The sequence below is a fragment of the Paroedura picta genome, chromosome 2, assembly GCF_049243985.1.
Source record: "Paroedura picta isolate Pp20150507F chromosome 2, Ppicta_v3.0, whole genome shotgun sequence".
Lineage (NCBI taxonomy): Eukaryota > Metazoa > Chordata > Lepidosauria > Squamata > Gekkonidae > Paroedura > Paroedura picta.
Genome location: NC_135370.1, coordinates 37972346 through 37984412, shown reverse-complemented (window position 1 = coordinate 37984412; position 12067 = coordinate 37972346). Strand labels below are relative to the sequence as shown.

Genomic DNA, 12067 nt, shown 5'->3' with positions numbered 1-12067 from the left:
TCTCGCCCACGGGCCGGATCCCGCCGGCCGCAACGGCAGTGGCGGGAGCGTGAGGGCCCTCCCCCCCGCGCGGGCAGGAGGGGCCGCTTGGCGGACGTGGCCCGGAGCCAATCAGCGGGCGCCGCCTGAAGGGCCTGGTGACGGGCGAGGCGGGCTTTCGCCTCCCCGCCCCCGCCGGAGCTGGGCGGGAGGGGAGCTGGGCGGAGCGGGGTGGGCTGCTGCTGCTGCCGCCGCCGCTGCTGCTGCTGAGGGAGGGGTTGGCTACAGCGGCATACAGCGGCCGCCGGAGCAGGGTTTGAGGCGCTCCGGCCGCGCGCGTGCGCGCTCACGCACACACTCGCCCAGAGACACTCTCTCTCTCTCTCTCACACACACACACACGCATCCACAGGCGCACAGGCGAGCATCTTCCTTGCCCAGCATCTTCCAGCCGCCTCCCCCCTCCCCGCCAAAAAAAACCCCCCAAAACAAAACACAAGACCCGGGAAAGGAGAAGGGTGGGAGGGGGAGCCGGTCCGAGCGAGACAAAGCAAAGATGGCAGGGATCCTCGCCTGGTTCTGGAACGAGAGGTTCTGGCTGCCACACAATGTCACCTGGGCGGATCTGAAGAGCACCGAGGAAGCCACCTTCCCCCAGGCGGAGGACCTCTACCTCGCCTTCCCCCTGGCCTTCTGCATCTTCATGATCCGCATGGTGTTTGAAAGGTGAGGCTAAGGCGAAGTCTGTCTTCCCCACCCCCCTCTTCCCTCCTGCGCCTCCCCGGGGCACATAGCGGCTCGCTCTCCCCCCCACCCCATCCCCAATTCCTGTGTGTCTGTGTCTTTCCCAGAGGGGTGTGTGTGTTTTTTTTTGGGGGGGGATTGTAGTTGTGTCACCCCGCCTCCTGCAGCCTGGTCGAGGTGGGGTGCACAGAGGAAAGTTCTCTGAAGAAGGGGAGGGGTGGCCTCCCATAGCAGGGCTGGGGGTGAGCTTCTAAAAATGCCTGCGAACAAAGTGAAGGCTGTGGTTTTTCCCATTTAAAAAATAGGTTTTAAAGTTCGCTGGTGTGACTCTCTCTACAACCATCCCCTCTTCCTTTGGGCCAGTTCCCTTCCCAGCCTTTCCTCCCAGGCTGATGCAGGTGATTCTGTGTCTGGAAGGTGAAATTCCACAGGCAATTGCCGGCCACCTTGCTAGTATCAGGCGGGTTTAGTAGAGGATTGTATGCATTTGACCAGAAGGCTTTTGTGACGGTGGCCTCTATACCGTTGCTGGCGCATGCTACCTTTTAACGCCCTGGGTGTTTCATTTCTAAAATGAGAGAGCAGAGATCAGTCAATGTCGCTAGGCCCTCAGACCTATAAGAGCTGCCGACTATGAATGGCACCTGATGAAGCTCTCTGAGAATACCTGGAGGTATGTCAAACTCCATTCATGAGTCCCAGGTCTGCCCTGAGACATTTGATGCTGGGTCCTGGGGCTGAATCTCCATGATTGCTGGTTCAAATTATGCCCTAAATTGCCCTACAGGCACAGTTTGCGGTGTCTTTTTGACAACTACGTACAGAGCAGCTGAGTGAAAATAAATTTGTTCCCTTTTAAAGTTTCCTGTAGGGCATTGACTTAGTTTGTCGGCTTCAGGAGTAACAGATCAGTATCCTGCAGCACTCTGGCAAGATGCTCACATCAAGTACATGTTATCGGTGATCATTTATCATTTTTATAGGGAACTCTGACATTCAACAAACTAAATATTTCCCACATGAAGAAGGCCAAAGGACAGTCAGCAATTTCCCCTTCCCTGGGTTTGATTGAGTTCCTTTCAGGCTGGTCTGTAAAAGGCACAAATGGGGGAAAAAAGAAGAAAATGGGGTTAAAGACAGAACGAATACAACTCGCCGATTCCCATGGTACTTAACGAAGACCGCTTGTTAAATGTTAATGTTCACTTATGTCGTTCACGTTCGGTAGCCCTAGTCCAAAGTGTGAATCCACAGTTGAAGGATTATGTATCAACATTGTCCGTTTCCCAGCAGCTAGTTTTAATCATCTACATTAACAGGCAAAACGCTCCTGCATTTTATCTGTTTTCCCACACGCACACACAAAAAGGAGCTGGTTCATTGTAGTTTTTAGAGTTGTCAGTGAACATAGCAGTATGAAGCTTTTGGGAACCAACTTACCGATGATGTTTTCCCTGGTGTGGAGTTGTGGTGTTTGATGACGATACACAAGCTGGCTTTTCTACATCTACCTTTCCGCTGCTCCACCGCTGGCTTCTCTGTCCTATCCCTTTATTTATTTCTACCGTGGACTTCTTACAAAGTTGTTGGCTTCAGCTGTACAGTTGAATGGACTTTTCAGGGTTCCGTACAGAAGTGCACCTGTGAGGAAGCCTTGCTGCTGTTTTCTTTTAAATGGTGAAACATGATTGTGCAGTCCAGTGCATGGGTTCCCGTAGAACAGCGGCTCTCAACCTGGGGGTCGGGACCCCATTGGGGGTGGAATGACCCTTTCACAGGGGTTGCGGCAGGGCAAGCAACTTGGCCGCGGGGGTGCCGCTCCTGAAGCTTGCCGCTCCTGAAGGTGCCTGCCAATTTATATACAAATTATAACCAATTTATATACAATCATGAACAATGGATCTTCACGCCATTGGTCAGTTTCAGTTTAATTTCTGTGAAAGAACACTGCATAATTTTATGGTTGGGGGACACCACAACATGAGGAACTGTATTAAAGGGTCGCGGCATTAGGAAGGTTGAGAACCGCTTCCGTAGAAGCAAATCCTGTTCCTTGGAGTGGCAATAGCAGGAGAAACTGGTGGAAGGGCATTCTGAGAGACTGCTAGGTAAGAGAGACTGTTGCCTTGGCTGATGGCTTGGCAGTCTGGATTGCCAGACTGCTGGCAGAGCTTGCTTGGTGCTGGGAGGCCATGGGGGCACAGAGCATGAATCTGTTGTGCATGGCTGGGAGAAAAATGCAGCTGGCAACACCTCCTGCCTGCTCTCCCCCTGCTTCTATCTACATGTTGAAGCAACAGTGCTTATCACCCTGCCCAACAGTCAGGTGCAACTGTCACTCACTTCTGTGGGTCTGTTCAGGCTTGTTTGGTTGTTTTTTTTTTTAGGTAATCCTTCTGGGACTATAATGTAAGTGTTCACCACATCCTGATTCTCCATGTGTATCTTCTCTTGTCCATCTCTCTTGAGGTATGGTTTCCATAGGGATTAGTTTTGGTTTTGTGTGCTTTTCTTCAACTGGATGTTTCTAGATTCCCCGAAGCGATAAAACTGGCCTTAACCCATGCCAGGGCCTTTTTGGCTCTGGCCCCGCCTGGTGGAACGCTCTCCCTGAAGAGATCAGGGCCCTCTGAGATCTTGAACAATTCCGGAAGGCCTGGAAGATGGAGCTGTTCCACCAGGCACTAACGCAGTGAGATGCTGGCCTCCCTCTTCAAAAACAGGAAACCCTTCCAGACTCTGCTTAATCCTCATAGGGATTGGAAATATATTTCAAATGGGAGGCGGTTTTTGTATTAATGATGCACTGTTTATATAACAAAATCAGAGTCCAATGGCACCTTTAAGACTAACAAAGATTTTTTCAAGGCATGAGCTTTTTGAGTGCATGCATTCTTCTTCAAACAAATGAACTACCATCATAACAGTGGGAAAATGATGGTAGTTCATTAGTCTGAGGAAGAGTGCATGCACTCTAAAGCTCACACTTTGAATAAATCTTTGTTGGTCATAAAGGTGCTCCAGGACTCTGATTTTATTGTGCTACTTCAGACCAACACGGCTACCCACTTGAATCTACTGTTTATATAGTTTACTGAATTGTTTTAAAACGTCACCCACCCTGCAGTTGTCAATGGTCTTCCACCTGTGAGCCAGGACTATCTGATGGTAACAAGCTTCAGGAGAGGAGCTATTTTTGTTTTGCTGTCTTTTGGAGGAGCCCAGTGCACCGAGAGTGCCATGCCTTCTCCTCAGTTCTTCACGCATACTGAGAAAAGGAGCCGCTCCATGACTGTAGCCAGTGGTAGAAGGGGTTTTTCCATGGCTCTGATCCTTGCCTTGTTGATATACCTCCGAGTGCTTGGCTTGCGTTGTCTCTTTTTTCCTTTGTGTTCTCACTGTTGGCAGTGGTACAGTCATCACTTCTGTTCCCCTTCTTCCTGTCACATGATTCTGGTCTTATGTGAGTTCCTGTCATGTGCTAGCAGTTTAGGGATTTAATAGATACGGATACTGGAAAGGCTGAAGACCTCTGTTTTGGATGAGATTTATATTTAAAAAAAAATACTTGGGGAATGGATAATGTGAAATTGCTGTAGAACAGCACTGGTGTAGCATTAATGAATAAGATACTTGGCTTGTGTAGGTGGTTGAGAACCTGGCCAGGAGATGAAATGTACTTTCCAGGTTGCCGAAACAGTTTATTGCTCTTTAGAGCTCACTGGTATTCCCTTCTTTGTCTGTAATCCTCTCTTTGTTTTGTGGTGTTAGAAAGCAAATACATTCTTAGTCTGGTATAGTCAAAAGCTCAGAAATGCACACTGAGCAACTTGATCTACCTGGTGCTCTGCTTATGTTTCCAAGGATGGCAGAGCTAAATATTTCGTTCTGAAGAATCAAATTGTTTTAACTCTGCAGTTCCCATAAAACGGAGCAATGGCCACATTTAAGCAGAACATTCTCATTCCTGTCCTTATGGAAAGAAAGAAAGCTTTCTCATGGAAGTTTAATTTTTTTTTTAATCTAAATGTCTCCGACACTGACCTTAAGGATTACTGCTGCCATATGTTTCAGAAGCCAAAGGAAATATCTATAAAGCTTGACCCTGGGAACAGCTCCTTTGGGAAAGATGTCTTGAACTCAACTGAGGTGTGAGGAAGGCAGTTTGTCTTGTCTGCGTGGCTGTATTTAAAACTTTAGTGTTTCATGGGATCCTGGGGATATTGTACATGGTTCATAAGACCAGGTAGATGTTTATGTGTATGAATGTGGCCCATACTGCCCAAACCCACATAAAAAATAGTATCCACTTCTATGCAAACTGAGCTGCTAGCTTAGGTTCTACACCTGGATTAAAGGGATGCCCCTGGGACCATGACCTACACCAACAACTGTAAGTCATCTTTTACAAAGTAGAGAGGTGCCCCTGCAAGTTTGGAAAGACAATTGATAGTCTGGGTAGAATTAAATCAGGGGAAGGATGCCCAATTCTTTTGGGAGAATTAGCAAAGTTAGGCAGTCAAAATGAACAGCGATGTAATGCCCAACTTTAGGTGTCCATGTTGTGAATCAGGAACAGGATGCTGTTTCTGTTAGCTGCAGAGGAGAGGACAGGCAGTAATGGGTTTAAACTTCAAGTACAACAATATAGGCTAGATATCAAATAATTAGTTCCCAATTGGGAAGGGGTCCAGGTATGTGGGCAGCAACTATTCCAAAAGGGGAAAGTAGACATGTGTGTGTGCAGATGGAGTACTTCAAAGCTACCAAGGGTGTGCACGGCGCTCTGTCTGAGCTGAAAAAATAGTAAAAAAAAAAAGCTTATTGGTGTTTATCAGCTATTCATTCAGCAAGGTATAGAGAGTGGCGTATTTTCGGTTAACAAGCATAGCTGATCCTGGATAATAATAATAATAATAATAATAATAATAATAATAATAATAATAATAATAATAATAATTAATCGATTTATTTCCCGATAATTCAGGATTATCTAGGAAAACAGGGCCTATTCTGCACACAATAAATAATGCACTTTCAATGCAATTTAGTGTTCTGCACAGGAAAATCCAGCTGCCAAAGCACATTGAAAATGCATTATCCCATGTGTGCAGAATGGGCCCAGGATAGCTGCAGATAAACTGCATTTAAAGAGAGTGAAGCTAAAGGTAAAGGTATCCCTTGTGCAAGCACTGGTTCATGTCTGAACCTTGGGGTGACGCCCTCTAGCGTTTTCATGGCAGACTCAATACAGGGTGGCCTTGCCAGTGCCTTCCCCAGTCGTTACTGTTTACCCCCCCAGAAAGCTGGGTACTCATTTTACCGACCTCAGAAGGATGGAAGGCTGAGTCAAGTTTGAGCTGGCTGCTGGGATCGAACTCCCAGACTCATGGGCAGAGCTTTCAGACTGCATGTCTGCTGCCTTACTACTCTGCACCACAAGAGGCTCCTCCCAAGTGAAGCTACAGCTTTACAAATGCCTTTTAAGGGATTGCAACACCTTTAAATGTCTTCAGCGCCATTATAGCCTTTGTAAAACATCATAGTCAATGATCCTCAGAGGCTATAATGGGGAATCTTATCTGGGGGATCTGTGGTGCCTGTGTTTTGAGGCTGAAGCAGCATTTTTGCAATAGTTTTAGGTACCTCTACATAAAAGGCTGGATGGAGTCACTGAAGCAGTTGGTGCGAACTTAAATGGACTCCAAATGGGAATGGTAGAGGACAGGAAGGCCTGGAGGATCATTGTCCATGGGGTTGCGATGGGTCGGACACGACTTCGCACCTAACAACAACAACATAAAAGATTCCACAAGTTTTCAAAAGATTGGACCATGGGGATCCAGTTCTATGCCCCCCCAAAGAAGATGCCCCATCCTCCATTTATTAACAGTGGAGGGAAATAACAGAAAAAAAGCAGGGACTGATGTTAAACCAGCGAGTCTCTGCAGTAGAAACTTAAGGAGGGGTATTTTTGTAGGGGTAGTGCCACTGTGGCAGTGCCAACTAAATAAATCCAAGCAAAAGGAGTTGTTGTTTTTTGCCCAGAAGTACCAGTGCATGTACAGAATGCCCAGCAGAATCAGTGCCACTATGGCAATGCCAGCTCAACAAATCCAAGCAAGGAGTGGTCTGAGCCCACCATAGCTAATGTATATATAGAGTGCTCAGCAGTACCAGTGCAATGTAACAGTGCCCAACAAAACCCAGTGACTTCCTTTTAATTCTTTTTTTCCTCCATTAAATACAATGGAGAATGAAGTTCCTTTCTTTGGGTACTCTGTACATGCAGTGGTTCTGCTGGGTTCTCTGTACATGGGCTGGTTGTGTTGGGCTTGCATCTTCCCCCCCCCCTGCCCAGAGCTTGGATTTATTGAACTGGAATTGCCACAGTGGCACTAGTTCTTCTGGGTACTCTGTACATGCATTGGTACTGCTAGGCTTAGAAAAATCAGCCCACCTCCAGTTTCTACTGCAGAAACTCTCTGGCTTGACATCAGTCCTTTTTTGTTTGTTTTTGCTGTCTTTCCTATTGGAAACAATGGAGGACAGGGGCACCTTTGGGGCCCTATAGAATTGGACCTCCTGATGATGATGATGATGATGATGATGATTTAATTTTTGATGATGTTATCTGTTCAGTCGTGTCCGACCCTCGGTGATTCTATAGGAAAGTCTTCACCATGCGCCCCTGTCTCTGACTGCTTCTTTTAGTTGGTTCATGATAATCCCTGTATCGGTTTTGATCGTGTCGAGCCCCCGGATCCTTTGGTGACCACGTTTCCTTTTGCTGCTGACCATGCCGAGCATTAATGATTTTTCTAGCGCGTTTGATCGCATGATGTATTCAAAGTAAATGAGCTTTAGCTGTAATATCTTGCCTTCTAATGACATAATTGGTTTGCTCCTCTCTAAAATGATCTTGTTGGTAACTTTGCCTGTCCATGGCAATGCTTTGCCAATTTCGCAGCATTCGTCTCCAACACCATAATTTGAAAGCATCTATTCTCTTCCTGTCTTCCTTCTTCAGGGCCCAGCTTTTGCATCCATAGGTTGTCATGGGGTGGACAACAGCGTTGACTAGCTGGCACTTTGTATTAAGGCTGATATCCTTACTCTTCCATATTCAGTTCATGCCTAACATTGCGTTCCAGCCCAATGTTATTCGCCGTTTGGTTTCACGGTTGCATCCACCACTTTGATCATAGAGCCAAGAAGGATGAAATCATCAATACATTCAATGTTCTCGTTGTCAATCATGACTTTAGTGCTACTGCAAGTAGTTGTCATGATCTTGGTCTTTTTAATATTTAGGTATATTCCCATCTTTTCACTTTCTTCTTTTAGGGATTCAGCAAGGAGTGTTGTATCATCTGCATAGTTGGACACCCTAGTCCAACCTTTTTGAAACCTGGAAGGTCTTTTGTGGAGACGTGCCAGAAATTATACTGAAATTGTGATGGAGCTGAAAAGTTCAGAATTTCCCCCAAAAAAAACCCCTGAATTCAAATACCATATACCAGAGAGACGGAACTAAGATGGGATGTTGCAGAAACCACAGAGTGCTTAAGATTAGGAGGGGATGAATACTATTGAGGGAGACATAGGACTCTGAGGAAGGCTGTTAAAGAGTTTATGCAGCAAAAGGTAAAAGATGGTCTTCACTTTAAGAACAGGAAATGGTAGATGAACCTGAAAAAATCCAAAATGAAGGAAGACTGAGTTGCAGTGCAGGGCCTAGAGATGGGTACTGATGACAGGAGGAAAGTGGAGAGCCAAGGAAACATATTGTTGCTAAGTTTAGAGTAGGCTTTGGTTTCTTGATGACCCTGGAAGGGTTTCCCAAATGGGTGGGAGTTAATTTTTAAATATATTTTTAAAATATTTATTGGGTGATACAATCTATAGTCATGTCTACCCACCCCCTCAAAAATGGCCAATGGTGGACAGGGAGATGTAAGTGGGCATGTCCACAGCTCTGCTTCCCAACCATATTGTGCGTCATTGCACCACTTCTGGGGTTTCTCTAGGCCTGAAGAATGTTTCAGGAGTTTCCCAACAGTACAAAAGTTGAGAAGGGCTGGTTTAGAGATTAGGGGGAAAGCTCTGCCAGTTTGGGCTTCTACTATTCAGAGCGGCACGATGACCTGCCAGCCTCTTGGGGTCCATGCAGCAGCTAGTAAGTCAGCACAGTGATTTAAACGAACCAGCCAGTTCTTCTGTTGTAGTCAGCTTCCAAAAGTGTTAGCAAGCCAAGCCAAGATAAAAATCTGGTGTTAATAGGAATCTTCCCGTTTATCTCTTGGCGTGTATCGTCATGGCTGTGCCTGAAGGAACTTTATTATGAGCTACTATGAAGAAGCTGTGAGCCCTCTTAGAGATGTCAGAAACTGTACAGTTTCCAGCATTAACCGTAGATTCAAATGGGTAGCTATGTTGGTCTGAAGTAGCACAATAAAATCAGAGTCCAGCAGCACCTTTTAAGACCAACAAAGATTTATTCAGGGCGTGAGCTTTCGAGTGCAAGCACTCTTCCTCAGACTATGACGTCATGATGGTCAGCTCTTGGACTCTGATTTTATTGTGCAACATTAACTGTGTAAGCCATATCAGCTGAACTAGGTGGTTTTTAGAGTATGGATTTGCACCCCAGTTTGAGTAGAGCTCTTGGCAGTGTGGCTTTGCAGCTGAGCGATGGTCCAGATCAGGAGTCCCCCCAACCTGTTGCTTGTGCATGTCATGGAGCCTGCAGGCAGGTTTCTTGGTGCCCACCAAGCAGTTTTTGGAAAGTGGGTGGGGCTCTTGCCTTGTGGGGCTCCTGGAGATCTGATTGACTGTGCAGATTAAAATAACACTCTTTCAGTGACACCTGCCATCACACTTTGTTTTATTCCGTCTCACTGTTCCTTCCCCGGGGCATTTTTCGTTATTATTCTTCTGCCCTTCACCTGGGCGTCCTCTGCGTAGGTGGCGGGCCTTGTGTGGTTGGCCCCACCTCCTGCAGCAGCTATTTTGTGGATACGGCTATCGCCTTGAGAGAAAAAGCCAAAGATCCCCACAGGCTGAAAACTGTTGGAAACCCCTGGTCTGGATCATGAAAGCCCAGTGCAACGACTTGGCTACAACAGACTAACATGGCTGCCTCTTTGCTAAATTAATGGTGACTTGAGTTTTCAAGCCTTGGGGGCTGTGATTTTGATCCCCACAGTGGTGATGAGGAAGCCTTTTCTTCTGTGGGTCATTTTCAGCTGTCAAAACCACTCTTCCGCCATGCTGTTTTCTGTCCCATGGGGGCAGGAAACCCCCCCCCCCCAATCTTATGACAATCTTCTTTACTGTGTAAAGCCTGTATTTCCCTTAAAACCTAAAGCCAGAAGATCTGTCTTAGTTCTGCCAATATTGCATTATTGCAATAACAGTCCTTCCTTTTTCTTTAAGGAACAAACCATGGATGGATGCTAAATTAACCTCCACGCTATTTTTGTGTTTTTCAAAAGCAGCTTTGGGAAATCAAAACGTTTGGAGTGGAATACCAGTGAAGTACTGGGGAGAACTTAACCCTGCCTGCAGCTTCTCTGTTTTACTTTTCTCCAGTCCTCCAGCCCTTGGTACAGAGGGTGCTTCAATTGCATCTTTGCTGTCTGAAACACACATTTTTGAGTGACACAGAGGAGAGGTGAAGCTGCTTTGGGAAATATGTCTTGTAGTCTCAATCCACTTGAAGAATTGATAATAGACAGTTGGCATAAATACATCCCAAAGACATATATGACTTGTGTCTGCAAAGAGCTGAAATGCCACTGGAGGCCTGGATTGGCTGAATGATGTTCAAAAGGCAGAATATCCTGCCCCAGTAGTTCTTGCGTCTTCTCTTGGCACCTACCCACCATTTGAATTTATTCTCTCCCACCCTCCCACCCTCCCACCTTGCTCTTGTGCATCTTAATCAATCAAGAAATTTCCAAATGCCACAAGTCTAGTTCTTAAATGCACACTAAATTAAGCAGGGCTGTAGTATTATAGCTAAAGACAAACCTCACCTTGCATAGCTTCTGTATGGCTTATTCTGAAAGCAGAGTTAGCTTGCCTGTGCAGAGCTCTCAGTGGTTCCATTTCTGTCCTTTCGATTCATTTTTGGGACAGTTTTATTTATTTATTATATTTATATACCACCCTCCCCAAAGGCTTAGAGTGGTTCACATAAAACAGAACAATACAGATAACCTAGATTCATAACTTAGATTAATTTTGAGTGAACTTTGCATAAAGACAGCAAGTTTCCTATGATGCTATACGAGGAACAACATGTAAATATAGCAGCTTTTGTTCTCTGATGGAAAACCAATTAGCTAGGGATGACGTTTTGGCATGAGGTCCCCATAAACTTGGCTTTAGTTTGTTCTCATGAAAGCCTTCACTTCCTTTGGGGGGAGTGGAGAAGGGTCCCTTTTGCTGCTTCAGGCAACTGTCTTTTAAACAACATGTTTGAAATATGATTGAAGTAAGAGCTACCTGTAATTCATCTATGCTACTATGAGCAAACCATGTGAAAAATTGTTCTGTCTAAAAAATGTTCTTGTACAAGCTGCATGCAATGTGGACTCTTTGCAGTAGAGATTGGCATGAACGGCATTTTTGCAGTTTGGTTCATGGTCTGGGACCAAACCATGAACCAATAGAGACCTGGAGGCTGATTGGCAAACTGCCCTAGTTCATGTTGGTTCATGAGCCATTTGAAGTTTAAACCCCTGCTTTCTGCTTCCAACGTCTTTTTACAGGGATCAGAAAGCAGGGGGTTCTAAACATCTGAGTGGTGGAGACTGCTGGACTCGTGATGCAGATGATCAAGTTCACTGGAGGAAAGAAACTCATCTTGATGATAGTTTGAGAATTTACATGGGCTGTGTCTAGTTTAATTCTCATTGGGGTGGTACTGCCTTTTTCCAGTTTGGTGTAGTGGTTAGGAGTGCGGACTTCTAATCTGGCATGCCAGGTTCGATTCTGCGCTCCCCCACATGCAGCCAGCTGGGTGACCTTGGGCTCACTACGGCACTGATAAAACTGTTCTGACTGAGCAGTAATATCAGCGCTCTCTCAGCCTCACACACCTCACAGGGTGTCTGTTGTGGGGAGAGGAATGGGAAGGCGACTGTAAGCCGCTTTGAGCCTCCTTCGGGTAGGGAAAAGCGGCATATAAGAACCAACTCTTCTTCTTCTTCCTGATAGTTATCTGGACTGATTTTTAAAAAAAATGGTATGAGAAAGTATAAAATCACATGATTCTTCATCACCAGGTTTATTGCCTCCAGTGAGAATGGAAACCTAGTCAGTTACCATGAAGGTT

General features: G+C 45.8%; 1 protein-coding gene across 2 annotated transcripts in view; it reads left to right on the top strand.

Annotated features, from left to right (window-relative positions):
• Nucleotides 1-203: 203 nt before the first annotated feature.
• CERS6 (ceramide synthase 6) overlaps nucleotides 204-12067 on the top strand; it is a 160720-nt gene continuing 148856 nt past the window's right edge. Inside the window, exon 1 of one of the 2 annotated variants that reach the window (XM_077319810.1) lies at nucleotides 204-705. In XM_077319810.1, the coding sequence (XP_077175925.1) occupies nucleotides 536-705 (170 nt within the window). In that variant the 5' untranslated portion in view covers nucleotides 204-535. The remainder of the gene's footprint in view (nucleotides 706-12067) is intronic. The other variant, XM_077319811.1, reaches the window with a different exon arrangement.